The sequence below is a fragment of the Tachysurus vachellii genome, chromosome 7 (genome assembly GCF_030014155.1).
Source record: "Tachysurus vachellii isolate PV-2020 chromosome 7, HZAU_Pvac_v1, whole genome shotgun sequence".
NCBI lineage: Eukaryota > Metazoa > Chordata > Actinopteri > Siluriformes > Bagridae > Tachysurus > Tachysurus vachellii.
The window spans coordinates 14,021,035-14,043,118 of record NC_083466.1 but is presented as its reverse complement, the minus strand read 5'-3'; the positions used below and the strand labels follow the sequence as shown (position 1 = coordinate 14,043,118).

Genomic DNA, 22,084 nt, shown 5'->3' with positions numbered 1-22,084 from the left:
ATTATTATTTTTTTAATTAACTTATACTCTTTATTGTTTAACCAGTATTCATGGTATAATAAAAGTAATTTGTAAAAATTTTTTAAAATTAAGTTCGTTATTATTTTGAGAAGTAAGGGGGCACAGTGACTCAAGTGGCCGGGCCACGCCCCCCAGGGCCCGCTCGTGGCACCGACACTGCCTATACTTGAAGTGCAATGTAGTAATGTTAATTATCATCATATAAAGAGAGGATTTATGAGGCCAGAGGATTTGAGAGTTACGCAAAGATAAGTCACCAGAGATGAAGAAAATATCTTCATATATTTATAGGAGAGGTATAAAAACCTCTCCTTCCTAGGTTCCATAAAATACAATCGATGAACTTTCAACCATCATAGCTGATGTGGCACATGTTTGCTAGTATGTAAAAAAAAGAATCATAAGTCTGCCTATCTGTATGTATATGAATAAACGACACCCCATTTTATTGTGTTGTAAAGCATTTTCTACACTTACATATTTCAGCAAGAGTTTTAGAGTGAGCAGCCATGAGAAGTGCACGATGAGGGATGAGGGAGTGGTGTTACTTCATGCCATAAATCTTACAACATCATGCTGAAAACCTCTTTATAAGAACCATATACCTTCATAGCACTGTGAATAATATTCATTAGTTTGTTAGTATGCGCTAGATTTGCGGTACTATGTCTTTTACGTGGAAAACGTATTTTATTATTTTGATCTTATGCCAGTTTCAAGTTTCAGGTAAGATAATAGTTTGGTAATTATCATTGTCTGGTAATAGTACTACATTTTATTAAATGTCTGAATGACCAAATCAGTAAATTTCTCTACTCAACCTTGTACAATAGTAGCTTACCAGAAATGTATTGTTATTGTTCTTGTTATTGTTCAATAGGAAAAAGGCACACTAAAGGAAATTCATATATAATTTATACTTTATATTAAAAGGCTTTCTGAATAATTAATAACATAGATAGACAATATCAAATGTTTCTCAATTGTATATATATACAACATTGTGATTTAATAATGAAACCACTAACAGGCAAAGTGAATAACTTTGATTACCTCATTACAGTGGCACCTGACAATGGGTGGGATATACTGTATTGGGTAGCAACCTACAGGTGGTTTCTAAGTTGTGTTGAAAGCAAGAACGTTTATGAATTTGAGCACCTTTGACAAGGGCCAAATTGTGATGGCTAGACCACTGCTTCAGAGCGTCTGCAAGGTAGCAGGTATTTTGGAGGGTTCCTGCTATGTAGGTAGTACCGACTTAAATAGTTTGTACCCACCAAAGTAGTCCTAGGAAGCTCAGCCTGTAAACTGGCAACAATGCAATGGTATCTAATGGTAGTTGACTCTTTAAGCAGGATAAGGCAACCTGTGACTGCCAATCAAAAAATATTCAGGAAGAACCTGATGAGTTTAATGGAACATGGTGTCAAGCTGTTGACTTCCAAATTCCCCAGATCTCTACACAATTGTGTATCTGTGCTGGACAAACAACTACAATGAGTCCAACATTGCAACTTCTTGCAAATTTTAAGGATCTGCTGCTAACACCTTGGTGCCAGAAACTTCAGCACAATTTTAGGCATATGGTTTTAATGTGGGGGGGCACGGTGGCTTAGTGGCTAGCACGTTTGCCTCACACCTCCAGGGTTGGGGGTTCGATTCCCACCTCCGCCTTGTGTGTGTGGAGTTTGCATGTTCTCCCCGTGCCTCGGGGTTTCCTTCGGGTACTCCGGTCTCCTCCCCCGGTCCAAAGACATGCATGGTAGGTTGATTGGCATCTCTGGAAAATTGTCTGTAGTGTGTGATTGCGTGAGTGAATGAGAGTGCCTTGATGCCCGATGACGCCTGAGATAGGCACAGGCTTCACGTGACCCAAGGTAGTTCGGATAAGCGGTAGAAAATGAGTGAGTGAGTGAGTGGTTTTAATGTTATGGCGAATCAGAGTCTACAGTATATCTAATACACTCTGTACTATTAATTATCTTTTACACCAATAGTATGTGCCATTCAGCTTTTAAATAATTCAAGTACTATAGTACAATATATGTACCAAAATATGTACCACCCCAGGAACAAGGAAAATTACAGTTGGGTAATCTGCAGCAAAAAAAAACAACAAACAAACAAAAAAAAACTGCATCAAAAAGTAGCATATAAATTATAAAATAATCTCATTACTTCTTTAAAAATTGTCTAAAACTACAGTGCCCACCTCTGTTTTAATTTATTTATTTCTATTAACATATTATAAATATCAGGAACTAATAGCATCTGGTGTAATTAGAGCAACATCATGTGCAATTAAAAAAGGTAGATAATAAGGACATGTTGTTTGGTGATGCGTAGCATGTTTTAGGAAAGAGAGAGCATAATACAGATAATATACAGAACACAAACAGAGCCTTAATGGTCTATTTAGTATTTTAGCCTGCAACATGCCCCATTGGCAGCGTTAATAGATGCTTAGTTATTCTGCATGGATTATAAAAAACATAACCAGAGCAATCCAGTCCAAAGATTGCTGAATTCATCATTTGTAAAGACAAACTCAAGAATTGGGATACTAAAGAGATTAAAGATCTACTTAATGTGGAAAAATGTTTGTATCCTGAGAGCTCCTTATGTAAATTTACATATATAGAGACTCACTAATGTGAGTGTAGGTATCCAACTGTGTATATATATTTTTTAAATTATTTCAATTGTATGTACAGATTAAGTTTAAATTGCTTTTTTAATTGCAAATATGAATTTTTAGAAACATTTGTGAAACTCAGTCACTTTATATGAATGACTTGAAAGAACTGTAATAAAAAAACATTTAAATATTTAATTCACAGGAAACAAATGGCACAATGTAAAAGGAGGAAGACTCATGATGTGTGGCAATATATTTTCAATAGCTGAGCTGCATTACATGAAGATTTAACATGATTTGTGCTTAGGAGATGCTTTTTCAATTATAAACTGTCATTTGAAGCCTTTTTATGGAATTTGTGGAATGTGCACTATTGAATTGAAAAACAATTATGCAATAAACATTCTTTGCAGTCACCCATAGGTGATTGGCATTTATCAAAATATGCATGTGAGAGTAAAAATCATTAAAATAAAAGAAAAAGACTTAAACTGCTAAAGGACATACGCAGTTTGTAACTGAACGTATATAAATGAATGATATAAAATGACAAATAAATGAAATGTTTTGCAGCTGAGAGTTCAGAATCAACAAGAGACAGCACTGTTACAACTACATCAGATACAACCATACTAATTAGTGACACTGCCACAACAACCACAGCCAACTCTCCTACAACTACACCTGATGCAGCTATACCAACTAGTGACTCTGCCACAACAACTGAGAGTTCAGAAACAACTACAGCCAACTCTCCTAGAACTACACCAGATGCAACTATAACAACTAGTGACTCTATTACAACAGCTGAGAGTTTAGAAACAACAACAGCCAACTCTCCTACAACTACACCAGATACAACTATATCAACTACTGACTCTGCCACAACAGCTGAGAGTTCAGAAACAACTACAGCCAGCTCTCCTACAGCTACACCAGATGCAACTATACCAACTAGTGAAACTATAACAACAGCTGAGAGTTCAGAAACAACCACAACCAACTCTCCTACAACTACACCAGATGCAACTATACCAACTACTGACTCTGCCACAACAACTGAGAGTTCAGAAACAACTACAGCCAACTCTCCTACAACTACAATAGATGGAACTCTGCCAACTATTGACTCTGCCGCAACAGCTGAGAGTTTAGAAACAACCACAGCCAACTCTCCTACAACTACACCAGATGGAACTATACCATCTACTAGCTCTGTCACAACAGCTGAGAATTTAGAAACAACCACAGCCAACACTCTTACAACTACACCAGATGAAAATATAGCAACTAGTGACTCTGCCGCAACAACTGAGAATTCAGAAACAACTACAGCCAACTCTCCTACAACTACACTAGATGGAACTCTACCAACTATTGACTCTGCCACAACGGGTGAGACTTTAGAAACAACCACAGCCAACTCTCCTTCAACTACATCAGATGCAACTATAACAACTAGTGACTCTATTACAACAGTTGAGAGTTTAGAAACAACAACAGCCAACTCTCCGACAACTACATCAGATGCAACTATAACAACTAGTGACACTATAACAACAGCTGAGAGTTCAGAAACAACCACAGCCAACTCTCCTACAACTACACCAGATGGAACTATACCATCTACTGGCTCTGTCACAACAGCTGAGAATTTAGAAACAACCGCAGCCAACACTCTTACAACTACACCAGATGAAAATATAGCAACTAGTGACTCTGCCACAACAACTGAGAATTCAGAAACAACCACAGCCAACTCTCCTACAACTACATCAGATGCAACTATAACAACTAGTGACACTATAACAACAGCTGAGAGTTCAGAAACAACCACAACCAACTCTCCTACAACTACAGCAGATGCAACTATACCAACTACTGACTCTGCCACAACAACTGAGAGTTCAGAAACAACTACAGCCAACTCTCCTACAACTACAATAGATGGAACTCTGCCAACTATTGACTCTGCCGCAACAGCTGAGAGTTTAGAAACAACCACAGCCAACTCTCCTACAACTACACCAGATGGAACTATACCATCTACTGGCTCTGTCACAACAGCTGAGAATTTAGAAACAACCACAACCAACACTCTTACAACTACACCAGATGAAAATATAGCAACTAGTGACTCTGCCACAACAACTGAGAATTCAGAAACAACTACAGCCAACTCTCCTACAACTACACTAGATGGAACTCTACCAACTATTGACTCTGCCACAACGGGTGAGACTTTAGAAACAACCACAGCCAACTCTCCTTCAACTACATCAGATGCAACTATAACAACTAGTGACTCTATTACAACAGTTGAGAGTTTAGAAACAACAACAGCCAACTCTCCGACAACTACATCAGATGCAACTATAACAACTAGTGACACTATAACAACAGCTGAGAGTTCAGAAACAACCACAGCCAACTCTCCTACAACTACACCAGATGGAACTATACCATCTACTGGCTCTGTCACAACAGCTGAGAATTTAGAAACAACCACAGCCAACACTCTTACAACTACACCAGATGAAAATATAGCAACTAGTGACTCTGCCACAACAACTGAGAATTCAGAAACAACCACAGCCAACTCTCCTACAACTACATCAGATGCAACTATAACAACTAGTGACACTATAACAACAGCTGAGAGTTCAGAAACAACTACAGCCAACTCTCCTACAACTACACCAGATGCAACTATACCAACTAGTGACACTATAACAACAGCTGAGAGTTCAGAAACAACCACAACCAACTCTCCTACAACTACAGCAGATGCAACTATACCAACTACTGACTCTGCCACAACAACTGAGAGTTCAGAAACAACTACAGCCAACTCTCCTACAACTACAATAGATGGAACTCTGCCAACTATTGACTCTGCCGCAACAGCTGAGAGTTTAGAAACAACCACAGCCAACTCTCCTACAACTACACCAGATGGAACTATACCATCTACTGGCTCTGTCACAACAGCTGAGAATTTAGAAACAACCACAACCAACACTCATACAACTACACCAGATGAAAATATAGCAACTAGTGACTCTGCCACAACAACTGAGAGTTCAGAAACAACTACAGCCAACTCTCCTACAACTACAATAGATGGAACTCTGCCAACTATTGACTCTGCCGCAACAGCTGAGAGTTTAGAAACAACCACAGCCAACTCTCCTACAACTACACCAGATGAAACTATATCAACTACTGACTCTATTACAACAGCTGAGAGTTTAGAAACAACAACAGCCAACTCTCCGACAACTACACCTGATGCAACTACACCAACTAGTGACTCTGTCACAACAACTGAGAGTTCAGAAACAACTACAGCCAACACTCTTACATCTACACCAGATGAAAATATAGCAACTAGTGACTCTGCCACAACAACTGAGAATTCAGAAACAGCCACAGCCAACTCTCCTACAACTACACTAGATGGAACTCTACCAACTATTGACTCTGCCACAACAGGTGAGACTTTAGAAACAACCACAGCCAACTCTCCTTCAACTACATCAGATGCAACTATAACAACTAGTGACTCTATTACAACAGGTGAGACGTTAGAAACAACCACAGCCAACTCTCCTACAACTACATCAGATGCAACTATAACAACTAGTGACACTATAACAACAGCTGAGAGTTCAGAAACAACTACAGCCAACTCTCCTACAACTACACCAGATGCAACTATACCAACTAGTGACACTATAACAACAGCTGAGAGTTCAGAAACAACCACAACCAACTCTCCTTCAACTACAGCAGATGCAACTATACCAACTACTGACTCTGCCACAACAACTGAGAGTTCAGAAACAACTACAGCCAACTCTCCTACAACTACAATAGATGGAACTCTGCCAACTATTGACTCTGCCGCAACAGCTGAGAGTTTAGAAACAACCACAGCCAACTCTCCTACAACTACACCAGATGGAACTATACCATCTACTGGCTCTGTCACAACAGCTGAGAATTTAGAAACAACCACAGCCAACACTCTTACAACTACACCAGATGAAAATATAGCAACTAGTGACTCTGCCGCAACAACTGAGAATTCAGAAACAACTACAGCCAACTCTCCTACAACTACACTAGATGGAACTCTACCAACTATTGACTCTGCCACAACGGGTGAGACTTTAGAAACAACCACAGCCAACTCTCCTTCAACTACATCAGATGCAACTATAACAACTAGTGACTCTATTACAACAGTTGAGAGTTTAGAAACAACAACAGCCAACTCTCCGACAACTACATCAGATGCAACTATAACAACTAGTGACACTATAACAACAGCTGAGAGTTCAGAAACAACCACAGCCAACTCTCCTACAACTACACCAGATGGAACTATACCATCTACTGGCTCTGTCACAACAGCTGAGAATTTAGAAACAACCACAACCAACACTCTTACAACTACACCAGATGAAAATATAGCAACTAGTGACTCTGCCACAACAACTGAGAATTCAGAAACAACTACAGCCAACTCTCCTACAACTACACTAGATGGAACTCTACCAACTGTTGACTCTGCCACAACAGGTGAGACTTTAGAAACAACCACAGCCAACTCTCCTTCAACTACATCAGATGCAACTATACCAACTAGTGACTCTATTACAACAGGTGAGACGTTAGAAACAACCACAGCCAACTCTCCTACAACTACATCAGATGCAACTATAACAACTAGTGACACTATAACAACAGCTGACAGTTCAGAAACAACCACAGCCAACTCTCCTACAACTACACCAGATGAAACTATATCAACTACTGACTCTATTACAACAGCTGAGAGTTTAGAAACAACAACAGCCAACTCTCCGACAACTACACCTGATGCAACTACACCAACTAGTGACTCTGTCACAACAACTGAGAGTTCAGAAACAACTACAGCCAACTCTCCTACAACTACACCAGATGCAACTATACCAACTACTTACTCTGCCACGACAGCTGAGAGTTTAGAAACAACCACATCCAACTCTCCTACAACTACACCTGATGCAACTATAACAACTAGTGACTCTATTACAACAGATGAGAGTTTAGAAACAACCACAGCCAACTCTCCTACAACTACACCTGATGCAACTATACCATCTACTGGCTCTACCACAATAGCTGAGAGTTTAGAAACAACCACAGCCAACTCTCCATCAACTACATCAGATGCAACTATAACAACTAGTGACTCTATTACAACAGTTGAGAGTTTAGAAACAACCACAGCCAACTCTCCTACAACTACACCAGATGGAACTATACCATCTACTGGCTCTGTGACAACAGCTGAGAATTTAGAAACAACCACAGCCAACACTCTTACAACTACACCAGATGAAAATATAGCAACTAGTGACTCTGCCACAACAACTGAGAATTCAGAAACAACTACAGCCAACTAACAACAGGTGAGACTTTAGAAACAACCACAGCCAACTCTCCTTCAACTACATCAGATGCAACTATAACAACTCGTGACTCTATTACAACAGGTGAGACGTTAGAAACAACCGCAGCCAACTCTCCTACAACTACATCAGATGCATCTATAACAACTAGTGACACTATAACAACAGCTGACAGTTCAGAAACAACCCCAGCCAACTCTCCTACAACTACACCAGATGAAACTATATCAACTACTGACTCTATTACAACAGTTGAGAGTTTAGAAACAACAACAGCCAACTCTCCTACAACTACATCAGATGCAACTATAACAACTAGTGACACTATAACAACAGCTGAGAGTTCAGAAACAACCACAGCCAACTCTCCTACAACTACACCAGATGGAACTATACCATCTACTGGCTCTGTCACAACAGCTGAGAATTTAGAAACAACCACAACCAACACTCTTACAACTACACCAGATGAACTATATCATCTACTGACTCTATTACAACAGCTGAGAGTTTAGAAACAACAACAGCCAACTCTCCGACAACTACACCTGATGCAACTACACCAACTAGTGACTCTGTCACAACAACTGAGAGTTCAGAAACAACTACAGCCAACTCTCCTACAACTACACCAGATGCAACTATACCAACTACTTACTCTGCCACGACAGCTGAGAGTTTAGAAACAACCACATCCAACTCTCCTACAACTACACCTGATGCAACTATAACAACTAGTGACTCTATTACAACAGATGAGAGTTTAGAAACAACCACAGCCAACTCTCCTACAACTACACCTGATGCAACTATACCATCTACTGGCTCTACCACAATAGCTGAGAGTTTAGAAACAACCACAGCCAACTCTCCATCAACTACATCAGATGCAACTATAACAACTAGTGACTCTATTACAACAGTTGAGAGTTTAGAAACAACCACAGCCAACTCTCCTACAACTACACCAGATGGAACTATACCATCTACTGGCTCTGTGACAACAGCTGAGAATTTAGAAACAACCACAGCCAACACTCTTACAACTACACCAGATGAAAATATAGCAACTAGTGACTCTGCCACAACAACTGAGAATTCAGAAACAACTACAGCCAACTCTCCTACAATTACACAAGATGGAACTCTACCAACTATTGACTCTGCCACAACAGGTGAGACTTTAGAAACAACCACAGCCAACTCTCCTTCAACTACATCAGATGCAACTATAACAACTCGTGACTCTATTACAACAGGTGAGACGTTAGAAACAACCGCAGCCAACTCTCCTACAACTACATCAGATGCATCTATAACAACTAGTGACACTATAACAACAGCTGACAGTTCAGAAACAACCCCAGCCAACTCTCCTACAACTACACCAGATGAAACTATATCAACTACTGACTCTATTACAACAGTTGAGAGTTTAGAAACAACAACAGCCAACTCTCCTACAACTACATCAGATGCAACTATAACAACTAGTGACACTATAACAACAGCTGAGAGTTCAGAAACAACCACAGCCAACTCTCCTACAACTACACCAGATGGAACTATACCATCTACTGGCTCTGTCACAACAGCTGAGAATTTAGAAACAACCACAACCAACACTCTTACAACTACACCAGATGAAACTATATCAACTACTGACTCTATTACAACAGCTGAGAGTTTAGAAACAACAACAGCCAACTCTCCGACAACTACACCTGATGCAACTACACCAACTAGTGACTCTGTCACAACAACTGAGAGTTCAGAAACAACTACAGCCAACTCTCCTACAACTACACCAGATGCAACTATACCAACTACTTACTCTGCCACGACAGCTGAGAGTTTAGAAACAACCACATCCAACTCTCCTACAACTACACCTGATGCAACTATAACAACTAGTGACTCTATTACAACAGATGAGAGTTTAGAAACAACCACAGCCAACTCTCCTACAACTACACCTGATGCAACTATACCATCTACTGGCTCTACCACAACAGCTGAGAGTTTAGAAACAACCACAGCCAACTCTCCATCAACTACATCAGATGCAACTATAACAACTAGTGACTCTATTACAACAGTTGAGAGTTTAGAAACAACCACAGCCAACTCTCCTACAACTACACCAGATGGAACTATACCATCTACTGGCTCTGTGACAACAGCTGAGAATTTAGAAACAACCACAGCCAACACTCTTACAACTACACCAGATGAAAATATAGCAACTAGTGACTCTGCCACAACAACTGAGAATTCAGAAACAACTACAGCCAACTCTCCTACAATTACACAAGATGGAACTCTACCAACTATTGACTCTGCCACAACAGGTGAGACTTTAGAAACAACCACAGCCAACTCTCCTTCAACTACATCAGATGCAACTATAACAACTAGTGACTCTATTACAACAGGTGAGACGTTAGAAACAACCGCAGCCAACTCTCCTACAACTACATCAGATGCATCTATAACAACTAGTGACACTATAACAACAGCTGACAGTTCAGAAACAACCACAGCCAACTCTCCTACAACTACACCAGATGAAACTATATCAACTACTGACTCTATTACAACAGTTGAGAGTTTAGAAACAACAACAGCCAACTCTCCGACAACTACATCAGATGCAACTATAACAACTAGTGACACTATAACAACAGCTGAGAGTTCAGAAACAACCACAGCCAACTCTCCTACAACTACACCATATGAAACTATATCAACTACTGACTCTATTACAACAGCTGAGAATTTAGAAACAACAACAGCCAACTCTCCGACAACTACACCAGATGGAACTATACCATCTACTGGCTCTGTCACAACAGCTGAGAATTTAGAAACAACCACAGCCAACACTCTTACAACTACACCAGATCAAAATATAGCAACTAGTGACTCTGCCACAACAACTGAGAATTCAGAAACAACCACAGCCAAATCTCCTACAACTACATCAGATGCAACTATAACAACTAGTGACACTATAACAACAGCTGACAGTTCAGAAACAACCACAGCCAACTCTCCTTCAACTACATCAGATGCAACTATACCAACTAGTGACTCTATTACAACAGGTGAGACGTTAGAAACAACCACAGCCAACTCTCCTACAACTACACCAGATGAAACTATATCAACTACTGACTCTATTACAACAGCTGAGAGTTTAGAAACAACCACAGCCAACTCTCCTTCAACTACATCAGATGCAACTATAACAACTAGTGACTCTATTACAACAGATGAGAGTTTAGAAACAACCACAGCCAACTCTCCTACAACTACACCAGATGGAACTATACCATCTACTGGCTCTGTCACAACAGCTGAGAATTTAGAAACAACCACAGCCAACACTCTTACAACTACACCAGATGAAAATATAGCAACTAGTGACTCTGCCACAACAACTGAGAATTCAGAAACAACCACAGCCAACTCTCCTACAACTACACCAGATGAAACTATATCAACTACTGACTCTATTACAACAGCTGAGAGTTTAGAAACAACCACAGCCAACTCTCCTTCAACTACATCAGATGCAACTATAACAACTAGTGACTCTATTACAACAGTTGAGAGTTTAGAAACAACCACAGCCAACTCTCCTACAACTACACCAGATGGAACTATACCATCTACTGGCTCTGTGACAACAGCTGAGAATTTAGAAACAACCACAGCCAACACTCTTACAACTACACCAGATGAAAATATAGCAACTAGTGACTCTGCCACAACAACTGAGAATTCAGAAACAACTACAGCCAACTCTCCTACAACTACACTAGATGGAACTCTACCAACTATTGACTCTGCCACAACAGGTGAGACTTTAGAAACAACCACAGCCAACTCTCCTTCAACTACATCAGATGCAACTATAACAACTAGTGACTCTATTACAACAGGTGAGACGTTAGAAACAACCACAGCCAACTCTCCTACAACTACATCAGATGCAACTATAACAACTAGTGACACTATAACAACAGCTGAGAGTTCAGAAACAACTACAGCCAACTCTCCTACAACTACACCAGATGCAACTATACCAACTAGTGACACTATAACAACAGGTGAGAGTTCAGAAACAACCACAACCAACTCTCCTTCAACTACAGCAGATGCAACTATACCAACTACTGACTCTGCCACAACAACTGAGAGTTCAGAAACAACTACAGCCAACTCTCCTACAACTACAATAGATGGAACTCTGCCAACTATTGACTCTGCCGCAACAGCTGAGAGTTTAGAAACAACCACAGCCAACTCTCCTACAACTACACCAGATGGAACTATACCATCTACTGGCTCTGTCACAACAGCTGAGAATTTAGAAACAACCACAGCCAACACTCTTACAACTACACCAGATGAAAATATAGCAACTAGTGACTCTGCCACAACAACTGAGAATTCAGAAACAACTACAGCCAACTCTCCTACAACTACATCAGATGCAAATATAACAACTAGTGACACTATAACAACAGCTGAGAGTTCAGAAACAACCACAGCCAACTCTCCTACAACTACACCAGATGAAACTATATCAACTACTGACTCTATTACAACAGCTGTGAGTTTAGAAACAACCACAGCCAACTCTCCTTCAACTACATCAGATGCAACTATAACAACTAGTGACTCTATTACAACAGTTGAGAGTTTAGAAACAACAACAGCCAACTCTCCGACAACTACATCAGATGCAACTATAACAACTAGTGACACTATAACAACAGCTGAGAGCTCAGAAACAACCACAGCCAACTCTGCTACAACTACACCAGATGGAACTATACCATCTACTGGCTCTGTCACAACAGCTGAGAATTTAGAAACAACCACAGCCAACACTCTTACAACTACACCAGATGAAAATATAGCAACTAGTGACTCTGCCACAACAACTGAGAATTCAGAAACAACTACAGCCAACTCTCCTACAACTACACTAGATGGAACTCTACCAACTATTGACTCTGCCACAACAGGTGAGACTTTAGAAACAACCACAGCCAACTCTCCTTCAACTACATCAGATGCAACTATACCAACTAGTGACTCTATTACAACAGGTGAGACGTTAGAAACAACCACAGCCAACTCTCCTACAACTACATCAGATGCAACTATAACAACTAGTGACACTATAACAACAGCTGCCAGTTCAGAAACAACCACTGCCAACTCTCCTACAACTACACCAGATGAAACTATATCAACTACTGACTCTATTACAACAGCTGAGAGTTTAGAAACAACACCAGCCAACTCTCCGACAACTACACCAGATGCAACTATACCAACTAGTGACACTATTACAACAGCTGAGAGTTCAGAAACAACCACAGCCAGCTATTCTACAACTACACCAGATGCAACTAAACCAACTACCGACTCTGCCCCAACAACTGAGAGTTCAGAAACAACTACAGCCACCTCTCCTACAACTACACCAGATACAACTATTCCAACTACTGACTCTGCCACTACAGCTGAGAGTTCAGAAACAACTACAACCAAATCTCCTACAACTACACCAGATGCAACTAAACCAATAACTGACTCTGCCACTACAGCTGAGAGTTCAGAAACAACTACAGCCGACTCTCCTACAACTACACCAGATGCAACTATACCAACTAGTGACACTATTTCAACAGCTGAGAGTTCAGAAACAACCACAGCCAGCTCTTCTACAACTACACCAGATGCAACTATACCAACTAGTGACACTATTACAACAGCTGAGAGTTCAGAAACAACCATAGCCAGCTCTTCTACAACTACACCAGATGCAACTATACCAACTACTGACTCTGCCCCAACAACTGAGAGTTCAGGAACAACTACAGCCACCTCTCCTACAACTACACCAGATGCAACTCTATCAACTACAACTTCCCCAACCACACCCACTACATCTACTATCACAAAACATCCAATAATATGTGAAAATGGTGGAACTCCAACAGCTAATGGTTGTTATTGCCCCCCTGGTTTTACAGGACGTCTGTGCACAAATGTAAACAATGAAATCCCATTTCCAGGTATCTTAAAATATTTCTTGTACAGTTTATAGTTTTAAATACAAATATTTTGCTGTTTTAAATAGCTACATGTCAACGAGGGTAGTGTCAAGTTTGTGAAACAAACATTATCTATTATTTATTATTCTTATTATTCTAATTATTTACTTACTCCAATTTTTTTTTCAGATTTAATTGAAATGACAACCATTGCTGAAATAGAAATAAACAAGGAATATGTCCCTCAATACCAAAATACATCCTCACAAGAATATAAAGATTTTGTACAGGACTTCAGAGTTCAGGTGAATTATGAAGACTGTATCCACCACCTAATTATATTTCAAAGTAGCCCTTAAAATGTGCATACATGTACTGACAGTTGTTCCAATGTTTTAAATGTGTTTGTGTGGAGAAGCCTTGTATCCAACTAGTATTGTATACAATAGCCTTGTATACAACATAAGCCTTGATTACTCAACTTACATGTGACCACTTGTGATTGCATTATTTAACGGTTGCTAAATGCACCCAAAACCATTGGAATTGGATGCCATTTCCTAATTTGACCCTGCCATGTTTTGTGCAGTTTCTGCTAAACAATAATATTATTTGTTATCTCAAATGACTCATGAAAAGTAACATAGAGCCACTGAGGTTTTCATTGTATTAATTTTTTTAATTCTTGGCCATTGGGTAATATATTGAGAACACCTGTTAATATTTCAAGGCTACAAAGAAAGCATACCTCAGAGTAAACCTAACTTTTTACTCAATGGCAGTTCCAACTTCAGAATGACTTTAAGTGTCATTCCAAGATTAAAATAAAAGATATTTTTCTATGGCCACAGTTAATGTTCCTGGGATATGCTCCAGATTCACTGCAACCCTGAGAAGGATAGAAATTAAAAAACAAGACAAAAAAAAAAAAGAGACAGGTGTGTCACACACAATAGCATGGCTAGGATTGTCAAAAGTACCTCAGTCTCATTTGGAAACCACGGGCCTTCGATATTGTCCAGAACGCACTGAGAATGGTAAGCATACATGGAGCTATTTGCACCCTGGGGCACCTCTAAAAGCGTTATGTGTAACAGATTGCATTTTGTTTGTAAGGCACATAAGAATTACTGTACACCTTTATACATAGCACTAACCGCTTGTGATATAACCAATCAAGTTGCTACACAAGCTAATACAAATGACCTTACTTGATCTAAGAAGTCAGTGAAAGCAGCACTTGTCAAGTTTTAAAGCAACTAAAAAGAATGTCATATCTGTTTTCTTACAGATGATACCGTACTACGAAACCAAGATTGAAAACTTCTTAAATATAACAAATATAACACTAAGGTATATCTACTCTTTTATAAACAACTACATTGAACCATTATATACAAATAAAATACTATGTTATGTAACTGGTTAGAAATTAAATTCTCTGTAAACAAATATTTTAGATACAATAATTGTTGTTCAAACCTCTTTAAACCACAGTGACGGAAATTCTTTAATGGGCCGAATGGAGAGTAAATTAATACAGATGGAATTATCAATTTCTAAAAGGTAAACGTCTTAAAACACCAATTCATTGTTTGGAGAAATTTGTTATATCCTCACAAATTCTACAATATTTCTCAGAATCCATGTTTTATATTGAATATCTGATTACCTTTATCCAATTTTGTCTCCAGTGTGAAGGTTAAGCATGATATTGTTGTAACAATTGAAAACAACAATGTTAATGAAGGCTATAATGAGGAGTTTCAGTCTGTCAAAAATGCTGTTGAATCAGTTACAAAATGCACTCCCACAACCACTGGTATGTTTATTATGCCATTTATAATTAAATGTTTACCAATTATTTTAATTTAAAAAAATGTGAAGAACCTTAAAATATCTATCCTACTCCAGCATGCCCAAACTTTATTGTTACCGCTGTCCAGGTCAACAAAACTGAATTGGATCTCAAAGGTATTTTATCACATTTATAACAATCTCTTATAAAGAAAAGTATTACGTCTATAATTAGAATGCATTTGAATCATATGACGTCATTACACTTTCTTTGTTGTTAGAGTACTGTGATCAAGTTACAGCAATGTTTCCTGAGGAGTACCGTCAGTATTTCATTGCTGCTACTGTGATGGGTAAACTAACATGTATCAACCAATGTCATCCTGATCATCCTACTCCAAAGATCTGCATGAACAAAGGTACCTGTGAGGTTTCCAAGCAAGGACCAACCTGCTAGTGAGTACTTTTTTGTGAATGATATTTTGTGAATGAATTATTCAAATTTAGTGCTAATGCTAGAATTATTCTTATCACTTTGTTTTAATACTATTATTTCAAACATGCTGGTATGAAAACAATTTTAAAATGTTAAAATACTTTCGAGTAAGAAATTGTGATGACAATTTTGAATGCTTAGTCCTGTGTGCTTTTTAGCTGTCTTCAGACAGATGCAAATTGGTATCTTGGAGAAGATTGCAAGTACCAAGTTCACAAAGTGGGCTTCTATGCTGGAGTGGCAGTTGTCGCTGTGGTTTTACTGATAGCTATAGCAATGCTTTCAGCATATGTCTTCCTTAATAAAAGGAAAGAGAAGAGGTAGGAAGTTTGTAGCTTTATATCTTATATTATATAAATGTTATTGGTATACAAATTATACTTTTTTGCACATGTATGTCCCATTACTATTATTATTATAAGTACCACCTTATTTCCCTTGTTAAACACTGTTGCACAGGAATAAAGACAACAAGGAAGCTCTTGTGAATCAGTGGATAGATGATGACTTTGAGTGGTCCTCACAAAAAAGAACAAACACATCTCTTTCAGGTACCAACATGCAAGTATATCAAGTTGTTAATTTTTTTCTGCCATGGCACAGCTATAAGGCATTAAATTGTAACTATTATGATCTATACACATTTTAATTGGGTTTTATAACAAAAGCTGGTGTCATGCAGGATGTATCTATCGTCAGTAATTTTATTGTTCTGACCACTTCTATGGGTTAAATTAATGACAAACCCATTGTATTGCAGTTCTTAATGAAACCTATGATAATCCTGCACAATCCAATGAGAACTTCAGCCAGAGTACCACAGCTCAGAACAACCTCTTCCACAGAACGATACTTCCCCCAATTCAACTTGCCTGAAAATGAAATCTCACTTCCTTCTCTGCACAACAATTACCCCGTAAGTTGGGAAATATCTAAAACACAATCTCAAATAAATTGATATGAGAGGTAGCAGTAATAAACCTTGAAGTAGTAAATCTAGGCAGAACAGTTGAAGCTTATCAGATTATCTGATAATATTTATGAACTCAGTCACCAAGGCTTACTACTAGATGACATGCAACAGAAAGTGCACTTAGTTTTTCAGCGATCTACAAATATATTAAATATCTGAAGAAAAGTATATAATCTCACTAGCTAGCAACATGTAGGTTATAAGTACTTTTGTACACTTTGTCCTTTATATACCAATATGTACCTGATAGATTGCATGAGTGAATGAGAGTGTGTGTGCCCTGCGATGGGTTGGCACTCTGTCTAGGGTGTATCCTGCCTTGATGCCCAATGACGCCTGAGATAGGCACAGGCTCCCCGTGACCCGAGGTAGAAAATGAATGAACGAATGAATGTACCTGATACAAATGCTGAAATGTGAAAAATAAGAACAATAGCATAACTGTTTGGACAATAGGTAAAATGTTCTTCTGACATACAATGCAATTTTTTTAAATAAATATTTAGCCTAATTTTAATATTATATAAAAAGAAAACCTATTAAAATTAGTGATATAATAAATGACCTTGGGGATAAATCAGATATTTAAAAGTTAGGAGAAGAATTGAAAGGAAGATGTAAGTGAGTTTAGATATGTTCTACTGTTCAATCAATACATATTAACTTGTTCATATTAAATTGTATTAAACAGATGCAAACCAGCAAGTCTCAGATACACACCTCTATGGCCGGAAATGTATAACTTGTACACCTGGATGTATGATGATTAATTCACAAAACTAAAAACTAGAAGTGAAAAAATACTCTGGACAAGATGATGGACAGATTCATGCAAGATTCATGGACAGATTCATTCAGACTGATGCAAGACAAATGCTACACAATCATGAATAAAATGTTTAAATGAAAAAAAAAAAAAAAAAAAAAAAAATATATATATATATATATATATATATATATATATATATATATATATATATATATATATATATATATTATATATACATACTTTATTTATTACCTAATAAAATAAAATTACTTGAGTACTTAAGAGTAATAAAGAATAAAGTACCTCCTGATGTTATTTTCTTCTCTCTTGAAGTAATTATACTGACATACGTGTCCTTTAATGACACTTGTTTTCGGATTGCGTAGGAAACCCTTCCACAATCCCACTAAAGGATATGTCCTAGTTTGCACGGGTTAGTATTGAAAACACAAGATCAACAATGAGTTGCTCTTACCTTGAACGCAGGTATCCTTCGAAGTCCCTCGGTCTTCTAACAAAGGTTCTGCTCCAAGTTCTTCTACCTATTCTATTGATTGAATCTTTAGATGAAGGAGTCAGACTTAGACCTTTTTGTCTTTTCAGGATCCTCACAATGGGAGGCCTTGTTTTTATTAAAAGTATTGTAATACAAATAGAAGTGTGTAATATATGTAAGGTAAAAGAAAAGAAAATTACAAACAAAAATCTCCTTCAAATAGTCAAACAATTCTACCGTAAGTAGAAATAAGTAAAATGCAAAGATAAAACAAACCAAGAAACACTCTCCAAGTGTAAACCTGCGTTTGTTCTCCTGATGCACCCTCTATAAGTAATAACAAAGTATAACACAATGAGCTTGCCTCAAGGTGAATGCACCCTGATAACTGGTTCTACGTAAAACCCTATTTATACCATTTATTAGTATGATCTCATAACGGTCATTCTACTTCTGTCAGCATCCTGTCAGGTCTCTCATGATCTCATGCTTCTGCAAAACATCCTGAGAAGTCTCCTCAGCTGCACGGCTGACTGTGTGTTCTTATTCTGCTGGCACAAAGCTGCTGACACAAAACCTTGTGATTTCCTTTTAAGCTTTCACTGTTACTCTCTGTCTTAATATCTAAACATACTAATGAACGTTATATCATTTCTTAATCACACAATGGTTACATAAATTCATATAAAGGTAAATGAAACTTGTCATTCTATAAAATGGAAAAGGAAACTTATAACAATTCTATATTCTTCTTTCAGCAAGATGATGGGTTTTGATCCAACTTTCTAGGTATAGTGTCTGTTCCTCTTTGGGTTGAATCAGCTTCCTTCTGGATCTTCCTTCTTTACAGTTTTAATCAGATATATTCAATTTCTTTATGTCATATAACAATTTCCCCATTTCTTTTAGTTTATTTTCCATAGCTTCCTTTTTCCTTGCTTTCTGTCTTTGTTGTCTTTTAATTTGTTTTTCTCTTTTTGCTGCATTCATTTCACTTTGTTTCTTTATAGTATTGGATGAGATTGTCACATAAGGATAACCATGTGCACGTTGTATGGCAGTTACATGTGATATGGCAGTTACTCCACTCCTAACTCCTTTCTATTCACACTCTCTCTATGTGTGTTTTCCTCTTTGGAAAAGTCATCAAATCATGTCACTCTCAATAGTCATTATTGTTCCTACCACTCTGGTTCATTCATTCATTTTCTGCCGCTTATCCAAACTACTCAGGTCACGGGGAGCCTGTGCCTATCTCAGGCATCATCGCGCATCAAGGCAGGATACACCCTGGACGGAGTGCCAACCCATCGCAGGGTAACCACTCTGGTTGTATATGAAAAATTCAAATGTATTTGGCAGTGAATCTTTAGCATGCTCTGTTCATTGTTTCACCATGGAGTTTGATTCACCATCACTGAAATCAATTTAGAACTCATTCACACAGGTTAAAAGCAAAAGAAAAGACCTGAGCTGCTTATTTAAAACAATCAGATTTAACATTCATAAACCATGAAATTTCCATCAGTTTTTTTTCATCAAATTTTTTTTTGTATTATGGTTATGTTCTTGGGGGCACGGTGGCTTAGTGGTTAGCACGTTCGCCTCACACCTCCTGGTACTCCGGTTTCCTCCCCCGGTCCAAAGACATGCATGGTAGGTTGATTGGCATCTCTGGAAAATTGTCCGTAGTGTGTGATTGTGTGAGTGAATGAGAGTGTGTGTGTGCCCTGTGATGGGTTGGCACTCCGTCCAGGGTGTATCCTGCCTTGATGCCCGATGACGCCTGAGATAGGCACAGGCTCCCCGTGACCCGAGGTAGTTCGGATAAGCGGTAGAAAGAGAGTGAGTGAGTGAGGGGTTATGTTCTTTAAGCTTGTTAGAGGAACATTTCACAGGTGTAATTTAGAAGTGGGGTTAGCACTGCTTTAACCATTTTTTTAACCGGGAATATGAGTATACGTTTTGCAGTGTTAATCTCATAGGGTTGTGCCAATGAACAGTCTGAATATTATGGCTAGATGCTAAGGAACAGGCACTTAATCAGAAAAGTGTGTGCTTTATATCAAGTCCAAAGGCTGAAGCAATGACCGTACATTACGCTATATCAATAAAATGGGTTTCCGTGATTTTGATTAACATTTAAATTTAAAGCATCCCATCAAGCACACTGGTGTAATTAAAACTAGCAAGAATCATGTCATGATGTTGGCCACATTGCTAACAGCCCCCAGATCGCAGGGGTTAAGGTGTCACGATCCATCGTTCGAAGACAACATTGAGAGTGGACATGAAGAGGCCATACAAGATGCAACCCACCCATAAGCAGCTGAGGTACAACAGTGGAGGTAGTGTCATGGCTTGGGCTTGTATGGCTGCATTTGTAACAGACTCACTATTAATGACATAAGTAGAAAAATGAATGCAAAAGTCTACATAAACTTTCTGATTGCCAATTTATAAAGAAATACATTGAATCTAATTTTAAGGATTTTCATCATGGAGCAAAGACAATGACCAAAAACACACTGAAAACACAACAAAAGGACTTCTATAAAAGAGTATAAACTAAGAGACAGATTTGTTTGATGCAGTTGTAGCAAGCAAAAGATAGGCAACCACATATAAGTTCAATCTTATATGTACAGTGGACATGGTCAAGAAGCATTGTTACAGAAAATAAATACTTATTCATGTGAAGACTATATGTTTGCTCATTTGGGCTACCATGAAAGATGACATTTTCTAAATTGTTTAACACATCGAGATGTTAAAGAAGAAACATTCGACTTCTCATAGCATCTCTTTTGCAACTGCAAGTATTAGAACGGACATGCCCTAAATATACACCTCATCCCCTTTGCGATACCTATCAGCAACTATGTGATGAATATTGGACCAGAGAGGTTTCATTTCACTAAAAAAGGCATAAAGATTTTATGTACAGTTGCAATATCACACCTTGCGAAATAAGGAATACAGTCCACAGACTATAAACTGTCAGACATAGCGCAGTAAAACCTAATGACAGGCTGGGTATGTAAGCATTCTGATGTAACCCTTGGGTTGTAAACTTTATGAGGATCATAAAACATTTACACTTCACTTACTTTGAACTGTGGATCAGACTAAATGATGTCAAGCTAACATAATTTGCATTGTTTCCAGCATTAATAAATCATACCACTGAAATGCACCCGAGAGAACTTTACACTTTGATTCATGAGCCACACAGTGGATCCTATCATTTCTCTTAGCAAACAGAACACTATAACGGCAACTGAAATTATTAACTAGAACATATCTATTTATTAAATAAATACAACTGTGTGTACAAGTGTTTTAATAA

At 38.2% G+C, this 22,084-nt stretch overlaps 2 protein-coding genes across 2 annotated transcripts; both read left to right on the top strand.

The window, feature by feature from the left end:
- Positions 1-476: 476 nt before the first annotated feature.
- Positions 477-8,121, top strand: LOC132848137 (mucin-2-like). Its single transcript, XM_060873627.1, has 3 exons — positions 477-747; positions 3,236-3,306; positions 3,373-8,121. The coding sequence occupies exons 1-3, from the start codon at positions 687-689 to the stop codon at positions 8,119-8,121; spliced, it is 4,881 nt and encodes a 1,626-aa protein (XP_060729610.1). The 5' UTR covers positions 477-686.
- A 481-nt stretch (positions 8,122-8,602) lies between these two features.
- Positions 8,603-21,931, top strand: LOC132848136 (mucin-2-like; the record flags this gene model as incomplete). The annotated part of the gene is made up of 12 exons (XM_060873625.1): positions 8,603-9,302; positions 9,387-14,225; positions 14,394-14,509; positions 15,496-15,557; positions 15,702-15,770; positions 15,899-16,026; positions 16,119-16,178; positions 16,283-16,457; positions 16,656-16,817; positions 16,957-17,048; positions 17,258-17,413; positions 20,977-21,931. Coding segments are annotated over 11 exons (6,519 nt in total), but the record flags the coding sequence as incomplete, so codon positions are not given.
- Between the last annotated feature and the right edge of the window lie 153 nt (positions 21,932-22,084).

Coding starts and splice junctions, on each gene's coding strand:
- LOC132848137 (XM_060873627.1), top strand. CDS start 687: ATGTCTTTTACGTGGAAAACGTATTTTATTATTTTGATCTTATGCCAG. Junction 748..3,235: donor ATGCCAGTTTCAAGTTTCAG/GTAAGATAATAG, acceptor AATGTTTTGCAG/CTGAGAGTTCAGAATCAACA. Junction 3,307..3,372: donor CAACCATACTAATTAGTGAC/ACTGCCACAACA, acceptor CCAACTAGTGAC/TCTGCCACAACAACTGAGAG.